General features: G+C 66.8%; 2 protein-coding genes across 8 annotated transcripts in view; one reads left to right on the top strand and one right to left on the bottom strand.

Annotated features, from left to right (window-relative positions):
- The first annotated feature begins 42 nt into the window (after positions 1 to 42).
- On the top strand, positions 43 to 9,547 carry PLEKHG3 (pleckstrin homology and RhoGEF domain containing G3). 6 transcript variants are annotated; one of them, XM_074842088.1, is made up of 16 exons: positions 43 to 144; positions 3,370 to 3,689; positions 3,795 to 3,895; positions 3,988 to 4,057; positions 4,140 to 4,186; positions 4,255 to 4,405; positions 5,292 to 5,426; positions 5,515 to 5,697; positions 5,769 to 5,861; positions 5,939 to 6,025; positions 6,145 to 6,178; positions 6,263 to 6,370; positions 6,507 to 6,581; positions 6,729 to 6,767; positions 6,890 to 7,194; positions 7,501 to 9,547. In XM_074842088.1, exons 2-16 carry the CDS (start codon positions 3,408 to 3,410, stop codon positions 9,133 to 9,135), a joined length of 3,345 nt encoding a protein of 1,114 aa, XP_074698189.1. In that variant the 5' UTR covers positions 43 to 144; positions 3,370 to 3,407; the 3' UTR covers positions 9,136 to 9,547. The 6 variants fall into 6 exon arrangements, with proteins under 6 accessions (XP_074698189.1, XP_074698194.1, XP_074698192.1 ...); XM_074842093.1 differs by lacking the exon at positions 43 to 144 and having other exon boundaries at positions 2,563 to 3,689; positions 7,501 to 7,572; positions 7,771 to 9,547; XM_074842091.1 differs by lacking the exon at positions 43 to 144 and having other exon boundaries at positions 2,563 to 3,689; positions 7,501 to 7,572; positions 7,645 to 9,547.
- Positions 9,500 to 17,489, bottom strand: part of SPTB (spectrin beta, erythrocytic) — a 20,358-nt gene continuing 12,368 nt past the window's right edge. The window contains exons 25-37 of one of the 2 annotated variants that reach the window (XM_074842072.1): positions 16,206 to 16,336; positions 15,716 to 15,920; positions 15,260 to 15,634; positions 14,925 to 15,169; positions 14,688 to 14,826; positions 14,530 to 14,614; positions 14,237 to 14,433; positions 14,009 to 14,118; positions 13,589 to 13,667; positions 11,572 to 11,741; positions 11,322 to 11,495; positions 11,201 to 11,243; positions 9,500 to 10,586 (exon numbers count right to left, since the gene is read on the bottom strand). In XM_074842072.1, the coding sequence (XP_074698173.1) occupies positions 10,410 to 10,586; positions 11,201 to 11,243; positions 11,322 to 11,495; positions 11,572 to 11,741; positions 13,589 to 13,667; positions 14,009 to 14,118; positions 14,237 to 14,433; positions 14,530 to 14,614; positions 14,688 to 14,826; positions 14,925 to 15,169; positions 15,260 to 15,634; positions 15,716 to 15,920; positions 16,206 to 16,336 (2,130 nt within the window). In that variant the 3' untranslated portion in view covers positions 9,500 to 10,409. Of the gene's footprint in view, positions 10,587 to 11,200; positions 11,244 to 11,321; positions 11,496 to 11,571; positions 11,742 to 12,858; positions 13,344 to 13,588; positions 13,668 to 14,008; positions 14,119 to 14,236; positions 14,434 to 14,529; positions 14,615 to 14,687; positions 14,827 to 14,924; positions 15,170 to 15,259; positions 15,635 to 15,715; positions 15,921 to 16,205; positions 16,337 to 17,489 lie in introns of those variants that run through there. The other variant, XM_074842073.1, reaches the window with a different exon arrangement.

The raw sequence follows: 17,489 nt of genomic DNA, 5'->3' as shown, positions 1-17,489 counted from the left end.
AGCGGGAGGGGGGTCGGGGCGATGCCGGAGCAGCCCGGCAGCCCGGGCGGGGCGGCCGCAGTCCCCGCCCCCGGGGCTCTCCCGCCGCTTCCTGCGGGCACGGCCGGGCCGGGGCGGCGGCGGCGGCGGGAACGGGGGCGCGCGGTGAGTCCGGCCCGGGGCGCGCGGGCGACGGGAACGGGGGCGCGCGGGGACGGGGCGCGCCGGCGGGAACGGGACACGACGTGCGCGGCGTCCGGGGTCCCCGTGAGGGAAGCAGATGTCGGTCCCGGTGGGGAAGGAGGTGGCGGTCCCGGTGGAACGGGAGCTGTAGGGGTCCCCGGGGGTGCCCGGCCCCGTGGAGGGGTGGTGGTGTGGGAGCCGTGGGTCTCGGTGGAGCAGGCGCCGTGAGTCGTGGGGGTGCCCGCTGCGGTGGGTGCCAGTGGGGTGGGAGCCATTACATCCCAGTGGAGCCGGATCCGTGGGTCCCGGTGGGGTGGGAGCTGTTGCACCCCCATGGGGCAGGAGACGTGGATCCCGGTGGGGCAGGAGCCGTGGGGCCTGGAGTGCTCAGTGCTGGGGGTGCTGGTGGGACAGAGAGCTGTGGGTCCCGGTGCCCGGCACTGTGGGTGCCAGTGGGGCCAGTGCCTTGTGTCTCAGTGGGGCAGGAGTTGTGGGTCCCAGTGAGCTGGGAGCCATGGGTCCTGGGGTGCCCAGGGCCGTGGGTCCCAGTGGGGCAGGAGCTGTGGGTGCCAGGGGGAGCGTGGGGGTGGAGGGTCCTGGTGAGCTGTGGGGCAGGGCCCTGGGTCCTGGGGGGTGCTGGGAGCCAGGGCAGGCAGCTATGGGGCTGGGGGGGACCCCAGGCCCAGCCAGGGGGTGCAGGACAGAGGCTGTGGCATGTAGGGTGACCCCCAGGAGTGGAACAGGGGGCTGGGATGGGGGTACCACACCGGGACCCCTAGCCACGGGTGGGTTGGGGGGTGCCCTGCGCCCCTCTGGTGGGATTAAGTGGCTGCTGGCCACGCAGGCCACCGCCAGCACTTGGCACTAAGAGGCTTTGGCAGCCCCGCAGGGTCCTGGGAGCGTGGCACTGCCGGCGCGGGCTCTGGTTCCGCCCAGTTATGGTGCTGTGGGTGCCGTGGTGTGGGGGACACCCTGCTGCGGCACGGGGACCCCCGTCGTGCCGGCCCACCTTGCAGCACCGCGATGCCGCGAGCAGGAGTGCCAGCACCCAGCTTGTGCCCGCCGGGCACCGGCGGTGCCAGCCGGGGCCGGGAGCGACGGCCGCGCCGAGCCATGGCAGCTGGGCTGGAGGCGGCAGCGACCTTCCCCGCTTCCCAGGGCTGCTGGGATCCTGGAAAATGCCTGGAAATGGTGAACCGCCTTCCCTTATATGGCTCCGCCAGGCTGGCTCTCCTCCGACCCCGCTCGGCCGGCTGCCCGAGCCGGCACCCCCGGCCTGCCCGCCCTCTCCTCTCCTGGCGTGCCGTGCCGGGGCCCTGGGAAAGCGCCGTGGGCCGTGCCTTGTGCCCCGTCTCCCGCTCAGGAATGTGCAACCAGGCCGGCGATCCCACGGTGGGGAGAAAATCCCACCTCCGTCACGCCAGCACCGGCAGCTTGGCACAACCCCAGCCCCTGCCTCAGTTTCCCCCAGCTGGGGAGTTTTGGGGACCCACCGTGCCGGAGCCAGGCAGCAGCCCCCCGGTGTCCTTGCCTGTGCCACTGGCAGCACCCAGGGGCCACATCCAGCCCGAGGGGCTCTCCCGTCCCCTGCGGCAGAGCTGGGGGTGCCCAGGGGGTCTGGCAGCCCCCAACTTGGGGGGAGTTGGGGGGCGCAACCAGGGGTGAAGGTCAGGGCTAATCCCCACCCGGAGCAGGCGGAAGCCCAGGAGCTCTGGCCAGACCGCAGTGGTGCTGGGGGGGTAAGAGGATAAACCCCCCCTGCCCGGCGGGGCGGGCCAGTGGTGGCCGAGTGGCCGCAGTCCCTGTGACGTGGGGCCGGCGCCGTAATCCCGGCGCGCTGAGCGGATTAGGGCGGCCGGGGGCGGCCTTCGGGGACGAGCTGCGGTGGCCACAAATCCCTGACTGGACATCGTGTGGGGGAGCCCCCATGGGCATCGGGGTGCCGTCCCCTCATAGCTGGCATGGAGCAGCTGTGCCCCTGTCTGCCCCCCGCCCCAGTGCCACTCGGGTGTCCCCTCTTGTCCCCCGGGAGGGACCTGGTCATGGGTGGGGATGGGGGTCGGACCCTGCTGGAGGTGGCTGCTCGGGGTCTGCTGGCCCCAGTGTCCCCGGTGGTATGGGCTGCCCGTGAGGCTGTCCCCCCCCTGGCTGAGGTGGCCGTGGGGCTGGGGCAAGGCTGAAGGATTTGGGGTTTGGGGGGGCTGCTCCCCATATCACCCAGTGATGGGGTGCCCCACAGCAGAGCCAGCTGTGCCGGCACCTGGGGGCCCAGGCTGGGGCACAACCTGGGGATGTGGGGCTGGGGTCTGCTTGGGGGGCACCACGGTGGGTTTTGGGGGGGCTCCTGGCTTGCACGGGAAAGCCATGGGGAAGGCAGTGGCAGGACGGCGGCCATGCGGCACGGTGGGTGCGGGGAGGAGCAGGCGGGAACCGGCCTGACCGGTTGAGTGCCGGCACCCCCAGTGCCGGGGGGCTCGGGCAGCCCCGCCGCCGGCACGTGGCCTGGCTGAAGGTCACTGTCCCTGAGGCCACCCGCCTGCCAGGGTAAGCGGGCTTGGTGCCCTGCCACAAACCGTCCCTCTGCCACAAAGCACGGCCGTGAGCCCTCACCGCTCCGGCACGCTTTGCCGCTGGCGGCTGGTTTTCGGGTGCCCCAACGGGTTGGGTGGCACCGAGCGGTTTCGGTGACACAGGAGGATCCCAGTGCCACGGGGGAGCGGCCAACGGTACCGACGATCCGGAAGGGCGAGCCAGCGCTGAGCTCACCAGGAAGGTGTCCTGTGGGCGCGGCAATGACGCACGGTCCCGGCGCGGGGTGGCAGCGGGTGGGGGCTCGGCGATGGCACCGGTCCCACCAGGGCACCTCGTCCTGTGGGAGCATGGCCCCCGACTCCTGGGGCGTATCGACCAGGTCTGGGGTAAGGTGGAGGTGACTCCCCAAATCTCAGGGCCCTGGCGGGTGGCAGACCTCGGTGGGTTGTGCCAGGATCCGGCTGGGCCGTATCCTGCCTCAGCTGATCCGTAGCCAGGGATTTTTGGGGTTCAGGGATGCTGGCACCCACTAGCCTGGAGGGTTCAGCCATCAGGTCAACCCCAGGGGGTTGTGAGCCATCACCATGGGGGGGTGTGAGCCCCCCTCAGCCCCAAACACTTCCCAGACCTCAGGGGGTCTCCACACCCCCTAACCACGCTGCTCTCCCCCCCCAGACCCACCCTGTGCCCCACCGGTGCTGGGGGATGCCGGCATGCCGGTGCCTGCCTGCCCGCAGCGCCCTGCCCTGAGCCCGGTGCCGGAGCCCGGCCGTGCCATGGAGGAACCAGCCGGCGGCGGGGCTGAGCCGTGGGCTGAGGGGCTGCGTAACAGCAACAACAACGCTTCCCCGGGGGGGTGGCCGGGCGCCCGCGGCAGGCACCCCCTGGCACCTTTCGGCAGCCCTGGGGCCGAGCACAGCTACCTGGGACGGGTGGTGCTGGAGATCGTGGAGTCGGAGCGCACCTACGCCCGCGACCTGCGCAGCATCGTGGAGGTGAGTGCTCAGAGAGGGGGGGACACCCCTCGGATGGGGTTTGGGGGGGGAGGGGGGGGCGCATCTGGGTGGTGGCACCGGTGCTGCAACTGCCAACCCTGGCAGGGTTACCTGGGCAAGATCATCGACACGGAGGAGCCAGTGCTGCGGCCGGAGCAGGTCAGTGCGCTTTTCGGCAACATCGAGGACATCTATGAGCTCAGCAGGTGGGTGCTCCCGGTGCTGCCAGGGTGGGGGCACAGCTGGTGCCACCCCTGGGGGGGGTTTGCCATCACCCTGTCCCCTCTTTCTCCCCTAGCACCCTGCTGCAAAACCTGGAGAGCTGCGCCAGTGACCCCGTGGCCGTGGCCGTCTGCTTCGTCACCCGGGTAAGGGTGGGCACAGTGGGGGGCACCGGGGTGGGGGGTGCGGGGCCGTGCCGCGCTCTCACCGCGCTCCTGCTGCCCGCAGAGCCAGGAGTTTGCCATCTACACCCAGTACTGCAACAACTACCCCAGGTGAGTAGCTGGGGGGATGCAGGCGGGCAGGGGACGGGCAGGGGGTTGAGCCCGCTCCCTGCCCGCAGCTCGGTGGCGGCGCTGGCTGAGTGCATGAGGAGCAAGCCGCAGGCTCGGTTCCTCCGCGAGTGCCAGGACCGGCTGCGGCACGCGCTGCCCCTCGGCGCTTACCTGCTCAAGCCCGTCCAGAGGATCCTCAAGTACCACTTGCTGCTCCAGGTGAGTCGGCGCCCGGCGCAGCGTGGGCATATGACACGGTGTGGTGAGCACCCGGCGGGGCGCTGGCACCCAGCACGGTCAGGGTGCCTGGCGTGGCGTGGGGATGTGGCAGAGCGTGAGTTCCTGGCACGGTTCAGGGAGCTGGTGTGGCACCGGCACCTGGCACAGCCTGGGTACCCGGCACAGCACAGCCTGGGCGCCTGGCACGGCACATTTCCCTGGCACAGCTTGGGCACCCGGCATGGTGTGAGCTCACGGCACGGCATGGGCACTTCACATAATCACAGACCCACAGAATCATCTGGGTTGGAAAAGCCCTTGAAGATCATCCAGTCCAACCATGAACCTCACCCTGCCCGTTCTCAACTCCACCAGATCCCTCAGCACTGGGTCAACCCGACTCTTAAACCCCTCCAGGGATGGGGACTCCACCCCTGCCCTGGGCAGCCCATTCCAACGCCCAACAACCCCTTCTGCAAAGAAATACTTCCTAAGAGCCAGTCTAAGACTTGGCGCAGTCTACAGACACCCAGCACGTCACATCTCCCTGGCACAGCCTGATCCCCTGGCATTGCATGGGCACCTGGCATAGTCCAGGCACCTGGCGTAGTGTGAGCTCACGGCACGGCGCAGGCACTTGGCACAGCCTGGTGCAGGCTCCCGGCACGGCACGTCTCCCTGGCGCAGCCCAGGCCGCTGCCGTGGCACGGACACCCTTCCCTGGCACAGCCCGGTTCGCCGGCATGACATGGGCACTCGGCACGGCACATTTCCCTGGCATGATGCACACACCCAGTGTGGCACACATCGCTGGCACAGCACACCTTTGGCACTGGGCACTGTAGCCCCGTTGGCGCTGCCCTGACACCGCATCCTTTACCGGCAGGAGATCGCCAAGCACTTTGAGCACAAGTCGGGTGACGACTACGAGGTGGTGCTGGAGGCCATCGACACCATGACCTGCGTCGCCTGGTACATCAACGACATGAAGCGCAAGCACGAGCACGCCATCCGCCAGCAGGTCGGTGCCGGCGGTGGGGCAGGTGGCACTGGGTGGGCGCCACGGCAGCAGGTGACCTGATGTACACGTCCCTGGGGGACCCACACAGGAGATCCAGTCACTGCTGCTGGGCTGGAAGGGGCCAGACCTGACCAGTTATGGGGAGCTGGTGCTGGAGGGCACCTTCCGGGTGCAGCGGGTGCGCCACGAACGCGCCGTCTTCCTCTTCGACAAAACCCTCCTCATCACCAAGCGTCGCGGTGACCACTACATCTACAAGAGCCACATCCCGGTGGGTGCTGGGGATGGGGGGGGCCCGGGGTGCCCCCGTGGTTGGGGATTACTGATGGCTTCTCCCCGCAGTGCTCCTCGCTGATGCTGATCGAGAGCACGCGGGACTCGCTTTGCTTCAGCCTGGCTCACTACAAGCATGGCAAGCAGCAACACAGCCTGCAGGTAGGGGGGCACGGGGTGGGGGGCACCCTAAGGACCCCTCCCCTGCCCGGCCCCACCACCTTCCTTGTCCCCCTCAGGCCAAAAGCGTGGAGGAGAAGCGCATGTGGACCCACCACATCAAGCGGCTCATCCTGGAGAACCACCATGCCATCATCCCCCAGAAGGTGAGGGTGGAGGGGGGTGGGCACCACGCTGGCACCGGGGACCCCCCCCACATGGCAAGGAGGGGGTGACTGCACCCCGGTTTCACCCCCCGCCTCTCTCCATCCTCCCTCCACCCCAGGCTAAGGAAGCCATCCTGGAGATGGACTTGTTCTGTGAGTGCCGCCGGAGCCCCGTGGTCCCCTCCCTGCCCTCTCTTGTCCCCCCCCATCCCCCAGTGTCACCCCCTGTGCCTGCAGGCCCCCCGCGCCTGCCCCGCTGCAGCCCCGAGCGCCTGAAGAAGAGCTGGTCCTGCCAGCCCCTGGGTGACGCTGCTGCCGAGCCACGCCAGGGCCGCCGGCAGTCTGGTGAGAGCTGCATGTCCCCGGTGTCCCTGCTGCCACTGTCCCTTCCCCAGGGTGAAGCCACTGCCGGGTCACACTGATGCCCGTGGGGATGGTGGGCACCGGGTGCCAGTGCTGACGGGTGCCCCTGTCCCCTCAGAGCCCTTCCAGTGCCGGGACCGTGCGGAGACGCTGCCAGACCGGCTGCACGGGCCCACGGGGCGCAGGCAGTCGGGTGCGGACACCGGTGGGGAGTGGGGACCCCAGTTGGGGCGAGGGGCTGGGGGCTGGGTTTGGGATGCTGGTGGGGTTGGGGACGGGTTGGGGGATGCAGGGATGATGCCACTGTCACCCGATTTGGATGGGCGCCTTCTCCTCGTAGAGCCCGCCAAGCAGATCCTGCGGCAGCTGGGCGAGCAAGGTGAGCCGGCACGACCGCTGGCACCGGGCGGGGTGGGCAGAAGGGGACTGGGGGCTGTGGAGGGGGGCTTTTTGGGGTGCTGTCCCTCCCTAACCTCTGCTTTTCTCTCTCTTGGCTGGCAGAGCTCAAGGTAAGGCCAGGGCAGAGGGTAGATTGGGGTGCCTGGTGCCCCCCAACCCTGGCACGCCACTTGCCGGGGGGGCACAGGGCGCTGAGCCCGGCGCTTGCCCCCGAGCAGCACGCTGGCAGCGACGGGGCTCTTCTGGATGTGGGGGAACCCTCCCAGCACCCCAGAGCCTGGGCGGTGGCTGAGGGCCTGGTGGAGGAGGAAGAGGAGGAGGAGGAAGAGGAGGAGGTGGCTTTGGACAAGGACTGCCAGGAGGAGTTGCCCAGGGCCGGGGACCTACCGGTGGAACCCCAGGAGCAGGTACCCGCCTGGGCCCCCCAAACCCTGGGGAGGGCACCCACAGCAGAGTGCTACCCAAGGCACCCCGTATTGCTCCTGGGGCACCCTGCATCACTCCTGGGGCACGCCATGTTTTTCCCAAGGCACGCTACATTGCCCCTGGAGCACCCCCAGCACTCCTGGGGCACCCTGTATCACTCCTGGGGCACCCCATGTTCCTCTTGGGGCTGCTGCAGGGCCCTCAGCCATGGACCAGCCGTGGTCCTGCTTGGAGCAGCTGGGGGTTCCCCCCACAGCCCATGACACCCCACGTTTGCTCTTGCCCAGGCTGGGGGGCACCCACCGGCAGCAGAGGGACCCAAGCGGCCGAGCAGCTGGGGGCCGGGGAGCTGTGAGAAGGTCAGTGCGGCCCCGCAGCCCCTGCCTGGGGGTCCCGAGAGACCCAGCACCCACCCACCCACCCCTCCCCAGGCCGGCAGTGCCGTGGAGCACCCCGATGGGCTGGGGGCACCCAAAACCCCATCCTCGGCGGGGACCCCGGCACCGGTGCTGCCTGGTGGGGAGGGGGAGCTGGAACGCGCTGCGGAGGATTTGCAGGGGCTGAGCAGCGAGGAGGAGGAAGAAGAGCAGGAGGAAGAAGAAGCCGCCAGCAGCATCCTCCCACCCTCAGTGCTGGACCAGGCCAGTGTCATCGCTGAGCGGTTCGGTGGCGGTGGCAGCTTCTCCCGCCGCAGCAGCCTGGCGCTGGAGGGGCCAGCGGGGCGGCCCGCTAGCCGCAGCGGCAGTGCCCTCAGCTTGGATGGTGGACCCCAGCTCGAGGCTGGGGAGCCCGGGGGTTCCTGTAGCACCATCCCCTCACCCGAGCCCCTCACCGGAGCCCGCCGGGAATCGGTGCTCTCCAGCCGGGACCGCCTGCTCCTTGACAAGATCAAGAGCTACTACGGCCATGCCGAGCACCGGGACGCCGGCTTCAGCGTCCGCCGCCGTGAGAGCCTTTCCTTCATCCCCAAGGGGCTGGTGCGAAGCTCTGTCTCCCGCCTCAACGGCCTCCCCCGGCCTCCGGCGAGCCCTGAACCCCCCGCCCAGCTGGTGCCAGCAGGGCCCGAGGCGTCACCGGAGGAGCCATGCCGGGAAAACGGGCTGCAGCCCCCTGAGCCGCTGCTTATCCTCGAGGAGGACGACCTGGGTGCCAGGGGCGAGGGGCCACCAGCCGGGCCAGCGCCGCGTCTGCTGCTGACCCCCCCGCACCCTGGCACCAAGGTGTACCAGCTGGCGCGGCAATACAGCCTCCGCATCAAGAGCCGCCGTGCCGGTGCCCGGAGCACCCCAGTCCAGCCAGAGGAGGGGGACCCATGTACCGGCACCCCCTTGGCAGCTGTGCCACAAGATGGGGGGCTGGTGGTATCCTCCTCCCCGGCTGCCTCCCGCAGCCCCTCGAGCCCCAGCGCTGCCGAACCTTTCACCTGGCCTGACGTGCGGGAGCTTCGTGCCCGTTTCGGTGCCCCACGGCCCCCGCCAGTGAGCCGCAGCCGCTCAGCGCCTGAGGGGCCGTGCCGGGGTGGCCGGCCGGCCGAGAAGGAGCGGGGCAGCGGCCGGAGCCGGAGCGCCGAGGCAGGAGGGGGGCCCAGCACCCCCGGGCCGGCACCGGCACGGCACAGCAGTGATGGGGCGTTGTGGGTGGCGGCGGAGGCCCCCCTGGGCACCGGGCAGCGGGTGCTGGTGCTGGAGCGGCTGCCGGCCCCCACTGAGCCCCCTGCTTACGTGCAGATCCGCTCGCCCACCACCCGGGAGAAGATCTGCTTGAAGGCAGTGGTGGAGCGCTGCAAAGCCTACCAGGCCTCTGAGGAGTATCGGCGGCGCTGCCCTGAGCCCCCCGACACCCCTGAGCCCCCCTCACCCCCTCGCCACGGCCTCGTCAGGGACCTGCGGCAGAAATTTCAGACCCTCGATGCCACCAGCTAGGGGGGAGAAGGGGCGTCCCATGAAACCCCAGGAGAAGGAGCACTGCATGGACCCCCAACCTGCCCAGGAGAAGGGGCACCCCATGGACTTGCAACCTGCCTCGAAGAAGGGGCATCCCATGGACCCCCAACCTATCTGGAAGGAGGGGCACCCCACGGACTTTCACTTTGCCCAAGAGAAGGGGCACCCCATGGACCCCCAACCTACCCAGGAGAAGGGGCACCCCCTGAACCCCCAGCTCACCCAGGAAAAGGAGCACCCTGTGGACCTCCAACCTACCTGGAAGAAGGGGCACCCCGTGGCCCCTCCAGTCCTCAGAGGTACCCCACACCCTCCCCCGCCGGTGCCCAGCACTGCGCCCAGCTCGCTTTCACATCTTTATTAGAAAAAAAAAACCCAAACTGAGCCAAAAGTTCCTCTCTGGTTGCCTGCGCTCCTCCCCCGCTGGGGCTGCTCAGCCCAGCTGTGGGTGCAAGGTGGAGGGTTCCCCCCGCCCTGGCAGCGCCAGTGGGGGGCACAGGTTGGTGGGTGTGGGCAAGGGGCGATGGCGAGTGGTGCCCCCCCTTCCCCCACGCCGTCACTCTTTGGTTGGTGCCCACAGGGGCTGGGGCTGCCCCCTCTGCACCCACACACTGTGGGGGGTGGGGGGTGTTTGTGTGTTATGGCTTTGAGGGGGCACCCACAGCAGACCCGTGAGGTGGGGGGAGGGGGGGGGCATGCACGTGTGTGGGACATGCACACCCGTGGCCGTGCACGCGGAGGGGTGGGTGCACCTGCATGCGGGGACACACATGTGCACACGTGTGCATGCAGGGATGTGGGTGTGTGCGTGGGGGGAGGGCACCCCTGGGTGCACACACGTGTGTCCACGGGGCCGTACGTCTAGAATCTGTGGTTACCTCCATGTCGGTGTGTGCATACCCTTAAGCATGGGAATGTATGTATATATATAAATATAAATATATATATACACATGTGCACACAGGCACGTGTGCGATGGGCACGCGCGTACGCGCTGTTCTCTGCGTACACGTGAGCCCACGCGGGCGCTTGCAGGGGTGAGGGCTGCGTCTCCACGTGCCCGTATGGGGGCTGTACGGCCCCTGCACGTGCACGAAGCCTGGCAGCTGCCCCTATAGATCCAGCTGCACCTATAGATACGCGCACACGCGGGTCCCTGGGCACACGTGGCCGTGGTCATTGCCAGTGTGACAGCTTCCCAGGGCGTGAGGTGTTTGTCATGTGTGTCCCCCCCCCACCCCGCCTTGGGGGGGTTATTTCTTTTTTGGAAAGAAGCTGAACCGTTTCTCCTTGTCCTTGCGGGGTAGGGGGGGCTCAGGGGGGGCCGGGGCCGGGGGCAGGGGTAGGGGCAGGCTCTGTGCCTTCCCCTGGCTGCTCCGGCACTCGGTTATTGCTGTGCTCAGCCCCTGCAGCCAGGCCTGCAGCTCCTCCTGTGGGCACGGGCATGGGCTCAGGGGGGGGCTACCCTGGCCCCCCCATCACTTTCCTGGCCACCCCATGTCCCCCTGGGTGATGGCAGCTGCCCCACATCTTCCCCAGCCACCTGTGTCCCCCTTGGGAACCGTCAGCCCCTCAGCACATCCTCGTGGCACCTCTGGCCACCCAATGGCCCTGCAGGCAGTGCCAGCCACCATGTGTCCCCTCCCGGGCCCTACTGGTCCCCCCTGTGTCCCCTGGGCATCTCTGGCCACCCTCATGTCCCCCGGGCACTGCCAATGTCCCCCATGTCCCCTGGGCATCACTAGCCCCCCTCTGTCCCCCTGGACATCTCTGGCCATCCCCATGTCCCCTGGGCATCACCAAGCCACCCTATGTCCCCCTGCCCCCCCTCCCTGTATGCCACTGGCCATCCTGTGTCCCCCTGGGCACTGCTAGTCCCCCCCATGTCCCTTGGGCACTGCCAGCAACCCTGTGTCCCCCCTAGCACTGCTGGCCACCACCATGACCCCTGGGCACCACCAGCCACCCTGGGTCCTCCTGGGTGTCCCCTCTGTCCCCTGGGCATCTCCAGCCACCCCACGCCCCACCCCGGGATGCCCCTCACCTCATCCTTGCCATGGAAGAGCCACTCGCTGCCATTGCTGAGCCTGGGGACAAGAGCAGAGGTGACTGTGAGGTGTGTGCCACACCACGCCATGCTACGCCACACCATGCTGTGCCATTACCTGAGTTTGAAGACGTGCTTCTTCTTCTTGTAGCCGGCGGCCACCTCGCAGAGAGCATCCTGGAGCCCCAGGGGCTCCTCGCCGTGGCAGGGCAACCCCAGCGCCCGGCTTTTGGCATCTTTGAAGAAGGCGAGCTGGCCACCCCGCAGCACACAGTACCGTGTGCTCCATGACCTGCCACCACACCACCACATCAGCCCGGTGCGTGCCCACACCGCCTGGCACTTGCCACCATTGCCACCGTGCCTACCGGTTGGATGCCCGTTTGGTGGCCGCTTCCAGGTCGTGCTTGCGGCCGAGGTAACCCTCCAGCTGGATGCTGCAGGTGTGGGCCGGCAGCGTGGCCGGCTCCTCTGGTTCCTCCCGTGGTGGCCGTGGGCTCGGTGACGCCGGCTCCTCGTTACCCATCATCCGCATCAGCTGCCGCGAAGTAACAGCCGTGTTACACCACGATGTCACCGCCCGCCACCAAAAGCCACATCTTGCGGTCCCATCCCCTCCCTGTCCCCAGTGGGGGCTCATGGTCCCCAAGCCAGTGGCCTGGTGGTGGGTGCCAGCTCTCCCAGTACCAGTGACCCCACCAGCTCCCATACACCAGAACTGGTGGCTACTGGGAGGATCCCAGCGAGTGGCTGGGACATGCTCCAGCCCTGGGAGCTGCACCCTGGTGTCAGGGCCCCCCATGGATTTGGGGTGATGGGGTTGAGCTGAGCCAGGTAGACAGCCCTGGGAGCCACCCCGGTGTTGTCCCCTGCTCAGGGGGCTTGGGGACAGTGGGGGATGCCAGCAGGCAGACAGAGTCCAGTCAGGGGCCGTGGTGCCTGGCGAAGGGGGTGTCACAGGAGGGGCTCAACGATCCTGGGGTGCCCGTCCCCTCCTCCTGCGCCCTGGGAGGGCCCCAGCCCCGCACGGCCACATCTGCCAGCACCACAGGGAGCACGTGGAGGTCCTGAGGTGTGTCCTGCCAAGAGGGACAGGAGGAGGGACAGCTGTCCCTGGCAGCTGGAAGGTGACTGTGTCCCCAAGCAGGCAGGCAGTAGTCTTGTACCCAAGCAGAGGGGGCTCCTGTCCCCGAACAGGTGAAAGTGGCTGTGTCCCCAAGCAAGCAGAGGGAGGTCCTTGTCCCCGAGGAGCCAGAAAATGTCCATGTCCCCAAGCAGGCAGAGGGGGACCCTGTCCCCAAGGAGCCAGAAGATGCCAGTGTCCCCAAGCAGTCAGAGGGGGACCCTGTCCCCAAGGAGCCAGAAGATGCCAGTGTCCCCAAGCAGGCAGAAATTATCTTCTCCCTGAGCAGATACTCAGGGATCCAGTCCCCAGGCAGGCAAAAGAGATCTTGTCCCCAAGGAGCCAGAAGATGCCTGTGTCCCCAGGCAGGCAGAAGAGGCAGAAGGGGTTCTTGTCCCCAAGCAGGCAGAGCAACCAGAAAGCAATCCTATCCCCAAGCAGGCAGGAGGAGCAGAGAGGGTGGCAGCGAGCGCAAGGTGGCTGTCACACAGGGTGGCAGTGCCCTGCGGGGTGACGACGCCTTGTAGGGTGACAATGCCGTGTGGGGTGACAATGTCTCACAGGGTGCTGATGCCTTGTAGGGTGACAGAGTGACAATGTCTTGAAGGGTGACAATGCCCCATAGAGTGATGATGTCTCTTGGGGTGACAATGCCTCACAGAGTGACATCTCCATGGGGTGATGACGCCCCAAGGGCCATGTGCCATGGGGCTGACGTGAGCAGGGCCAGCAGAGCCGTTGCTGTGTGTCCGCAGGCAGCTCTGCGCGATGTCCCCTCCCAGGGCTGGGTGCTTGGAAAGCTGGGTGCCACAGGGCCAGGTGGTGTCCCCCAGGGGTTTCTCCCGGGACTCACCAGCAGCGGAGGATGATGGCCGGGATCAGCCCACCCTGGGACGGATGCTCTGTCTCTGGCTGCTGCCCCAATCCTGGAGACACCCAGCACCCATGGGTGCCAGCCCGCATCAGTTGGCCCAAGCAGAGGTGGTCTGAGCCACCACAGGGACTCCGCGGTTGCCTCTGGAGCCAGGGCAAAGGGGAAGGTGCAGCACCCGCACGCCCACCCAGCCTTTTTGGGGTCATTTAGCATTTATTCAACTCAAGGCAAAGAACAAGGCAAAGGCTGGGGGTGCAGGGAGCCATTGACACGCCATGGCCACAGTCATGGCCACAGAGAATCCATGGGGTCTGCCAGGAGCCTGTGGTACACGTGGGGACACTTTTTTTGTCATCAGGGAAGGAAAAAGCTAAACTTGAGAACTGACCGGCTCTGGTCCATCTGTAGTGGGCGGAGAGGCGTCCCGTGTGCTCACGCCCTTCCTCTTCTCCTCCTCCTCCTCGGACCTGTGGCAGGGAGGCAGCCCTCTCAGCATTCCCAGCAGAGCATGGCACCCCCAAAATCCTCCTCCCAGCAATCTCACTGGGGAAACACAGCCGTAGGCCTGCAGGGACCTGGGGCTGGCTGCTGGTCCCCACCAAGGGTTGAAAGCCCCGACATGGCAGGGTTTAACCTTCATCTCTCTTCACTGCATCAATTTACTGCTCAAAAATGGCAAATTGCTAAAAATAAACCCTAAATGCTTTGAGAAGAGGGGTGCTGGAAACAATGCCCATGTGCCAGGTGGGAGCTGCAGGCTGCCCCGCCTGAGATGCTGCCATGGGCACTTGGTGCCGGTGTCTCTTACCCGGCCTCCAGCTCCCCATCCAGATCCAGGTGGTATTCAGGAGCTTCAGGGTGCGTCACCCCGTCCCGTGCCAGCCCCTCACGCAGCGTCCGCCCGCCCAGGAGCTCCAGCTGCCGGGGAAGGGAGCGGGGGTATTAGGGACTGGTGGGGATGTGGGGTGGGGAAACTGAGGCAGGACAGGCAGAGACAAGCCAGGACTGTCTGTGGCCCATCCTGAGCCTTCCTCACCGTTGTCAGCTTCCTCAGGGCAGCGATGCGCTCCTCCCAGGTGGCCGAGGACTTCTCGAAAGCCTCGTGCCGCTTAAGCAGCTTCTCCACCGCGTCCACCGTCTGCCCGTAGTCGCTGCTGGCCAGGTAGGGCTCCTGCGCCATGAGCCACGACTCAGCCACTGAGGCGTCCCGGGAGAACTGGCACACCTCCAGCACTGCGGGCAGAGACAGGCAGTGCTCAGCCCCCTGCCACCACCACCACTACCCCCAGGCCGAGCCGCCATCCTCCCCAGCACCACCAGCACACTCACACAGCCGCAGCCGGTCCCAGCGCTGCTCCCACATCTCCATCATGGCCTTCCTCTTCTCCACCAGCTCCACCAGCTTCGCCTTGATCTGTGAGGGGACATCGTCACAGGGTGGCCCCGGTGGCACCGTCCCACCACCCTCCAGTCCCGGCTGCCCTCACCTCGGGCGAGTCCTGGTGCTTGCGCTGCACCAGCTTCTTGCCCAGCTCAATGCAGGTGGTGAAGTTCTTGCCCCGGGCATCCACCTCAGCCCTGATGGTCTGGTGGTACTTCATCAGCAGCTCCACCGAGGAGACATCCCTGGAGACAGAGGGGTGATGGTGTCGGTGGCGGCATCAGTGCTGGGTCCCAGCCAATGGCGCTGGGTCCTAGCAAACAGCGCCGGGTCCCAGCCATACCTGGGTTTCTCCTGCGTCTCTATCTGCCGGACGGTGCTCTCCATCCAGGAGAGCAAGTCCCGTGCCATGCCAAAGAAGCGGTGCTTGTCGGCCGTGTCCACCAGCCGGGCCCGGCGCCCGCTGCACGCCTCCAGCAGCGCCCGCAGGGCTCGTGCCACCTCCTGCTCTTGCTCCTGGATGCCGGCCGCCTTCTCCCCGGCGTAGGCAGTCTGCAGGCGTGCCGCTGTCTCCCGAAACTGCTGTACCTACCCGGTGGAACCAGAGAGCGTGGGGGATGCTGAGTGCTGGCAGCGGCAACGCCAGGTAGCCCTGTCGGCTCTGGGGTGCAGCCTCACCTGCGTCTCCAGCAGCTGGAGGTCCCGCTCGAAGGCGCTGTGCATGCGGTGGAAAGCTTCCACCGTGCCGGCATCCTCGCCCAGGTCCTGGGGCAGCTCCTGGCGCCGGGCGGCGATGAGGGCCAGCAGCTCGGTGCCGTCATAGAAGTACTTGTGCAGGTCGTGGGAGGCGGCGAGAAGCTGCATGCGGGTGTCAATCAGCTCCAGGAGATCCGCCCAGCTCTCGTTCAACCCGTCCTTCCACTCGGCCATGGTGGCCGCCTCCGCGTGCCCCGCATCAATGAGGTCCTCGATGGCCAGGTTCACCCGGTCTACGCGCTCCTGCCCCACGCTGCCTGTCTCCCGTGCAAACTCCCGAAACTTCTCCCGCAGGAGCTGCACAGGGGAGAGAAAAGTTGAGTTTGTCCCTCCAAAACCACACACTGGCACTGCTACTCGCACCCTGGGTGTCCTCACCGTGACGTGGTCCAAGTCCTGCCCCATCTCCTGGGAGGAGGCAATCACATCGCGCTCGGCAATCCACTGCTCCAGGTCTTCCACCTCCCGCTTCAGCTGGAAGAGGTGGGACATGTTCTCCAGGCGCCGGCGGCGCTCCTCGGCCGCCTCCTTCAGCCTCGCGTAGTGCTTGTCCACCTGGCCCTGCAGCCGGATGATCTGCTCCCTGCACGGCCCCGGCACACAGACACCCCAGTTCTTACCCAGGAAAAGGTGCCCCTGACCCACCCATGTTGCCAACTGGGGGGGTTTTTAGGGGAGGAACCCACTCTGCGCTCCCCGTGTCCCTCTGCCATCCCCTTCCTGCCACAGCCGGGGCAATGCCACCCAGCTGAAGTGAGGCACCGGGGCGGCCAGTGCTGCTGGAGCTCCAGCCAAACCACCCACCCACCCTGGTGCTGAGGGCACGGGGTCGCCCCAAGAGACAGGGGACATGTGGTATGGCACCTACCCCTCAGGGTGGCCGGCGGAGAGCAGCTGCTGAGCCCTCCCCGCCAGCTCCTTGATGGTTTGGCCGTAGTCCTCGATGGACCGCTGCTGCCGGACATGTCTCTTCAGCATCACCAAGCTGCTCTCCTCATCCTGTGGCACGGCAGAGACCAGCACCCATCAGCACCTGGCACGGCTGTGGGAGAGGAACCAGGGTCCAGCCCTGGTGCCCATCCTACAGGCACGTCCTGCCTCCATGTGATGTATCAGGGAGCTCAGGGGGGTACAGCGTGGCGTGGCCCAGACGGTTGGTGTCGTGGTGTGTAACAGTATGGCATGGCACAGGGTGGGATGGCATGTAATGGCATGGGGTGGCACAGGACAGAATGGCATGTAATGGCATGGGGTTGCATGTAAGGGCTTGTAACAATGCAGCACGCCATGTAATGACAAGACACGGCATGGCGTAGGGTGGAATGGATGGCAGAGCATGGCGTGGCATGTAACGGCACAGCATGACACAGCATGAGATGGCGTGTAATCACAGAATCGTCTGGGTTGGATTGAAGATCATCCAGTCCAACCATGAACCTCACACTGACCATTCTCAACTCCACCAGATCCCTCAGCGCTGGGTCAACCCCACTCTTCAACCCCTCCAGGGATGGGGACTCCACCCCTGCCCTGGGCAGCCCATTCCAACGCCCAACAACCCCTTCTGCAAAGAAATACTTCCTAAGAGCCAGTCTGACCCTGCCCTGGCGCAGCTTGAGGCCATTCCCTCTTGTCCTGTCGCTTGTTCCTTGGTTCAGGAGACTCATCCCCCCTCTCTGCACCCTCCTTTCAGGGAGTTGTAGAGGGCGATGAGGTCTCCCCTCAGCCTCCTCTGCTCCAGACTAAACCCCCCCAGTTCCCTCAGCCGCTCCCCATCAGACCTGTGCTCCAGACCCTGCACCAGCTCCGTTGCCCTTCTCTGGACACGCTCGAGTCATTCAATGGCCTTTTTGGAGTGAGGGGCCCAAAACTGAACCCAGTCATCGAGGGGTGGCCTCACCAGTGCTGAGTACAGGGGTAAGATCCCTTCCCTGTCCCTGCTGGCCATGCTAGTGCTGATACAAGCCAGGATACCAGTGGCCTTCTTGGCCACCTGGGCACACTGCTGGCTCATGTTCAGCCGGCTGGCAATCAACCCCCCCAGGTCCCTCTCTGACTGGCAGCTCTCCAGCCACTCCTCCCCAGGCCTGTAGCGCTGCTGGGGGTTGTTGTGGCCCAAGTGCAGGACTCATCCAGTTGGCCTTAGCCCAGC

Source organism: Strix aluco, chromosome 16, assembly GCF_031877795.1.
Source record: "Strix aluco isolate bStrAlu1 chromosome 16, bStrAlu1.hap1, whole genome shotgun sequence".
Classification (NCBI taxonomy): domain Eukaryota; kingdom Metazoa; phylum Chordata; class Aves; order Strigiformes; family Strigidae; genus Strix; species Strix aluco.
The sequence above is the reverse complement of the archived record's forward strand: the minus strand, read 5'-3'. Positions and strand labels throughout refer to the sequence as shown.

Coding starts and splice junctions, on each gene's coding strand:
- PLEKHG3 (XM_074842088.1), top strand. CDS start 3,408: ATGCCGGTGCCTGCCTGCCCGCAGCGCCCTGCCCTGAGCCCGGTGCCG. Junction 4,187..4,254: donor TACTGCAACAACTACCCCAG/GTGAGTAGCTGG, acceptor CCCTGCCCGCAG/CTCGGTGGCGGCGCTGGCTG. Junction 6,582..6,728: donor CACGGGGCGCAGGCAGTCGG/GTGCGGACACCG, acceptor TTCTCCTCGTAG/AGCCCGCCAAGCAGATCCTG.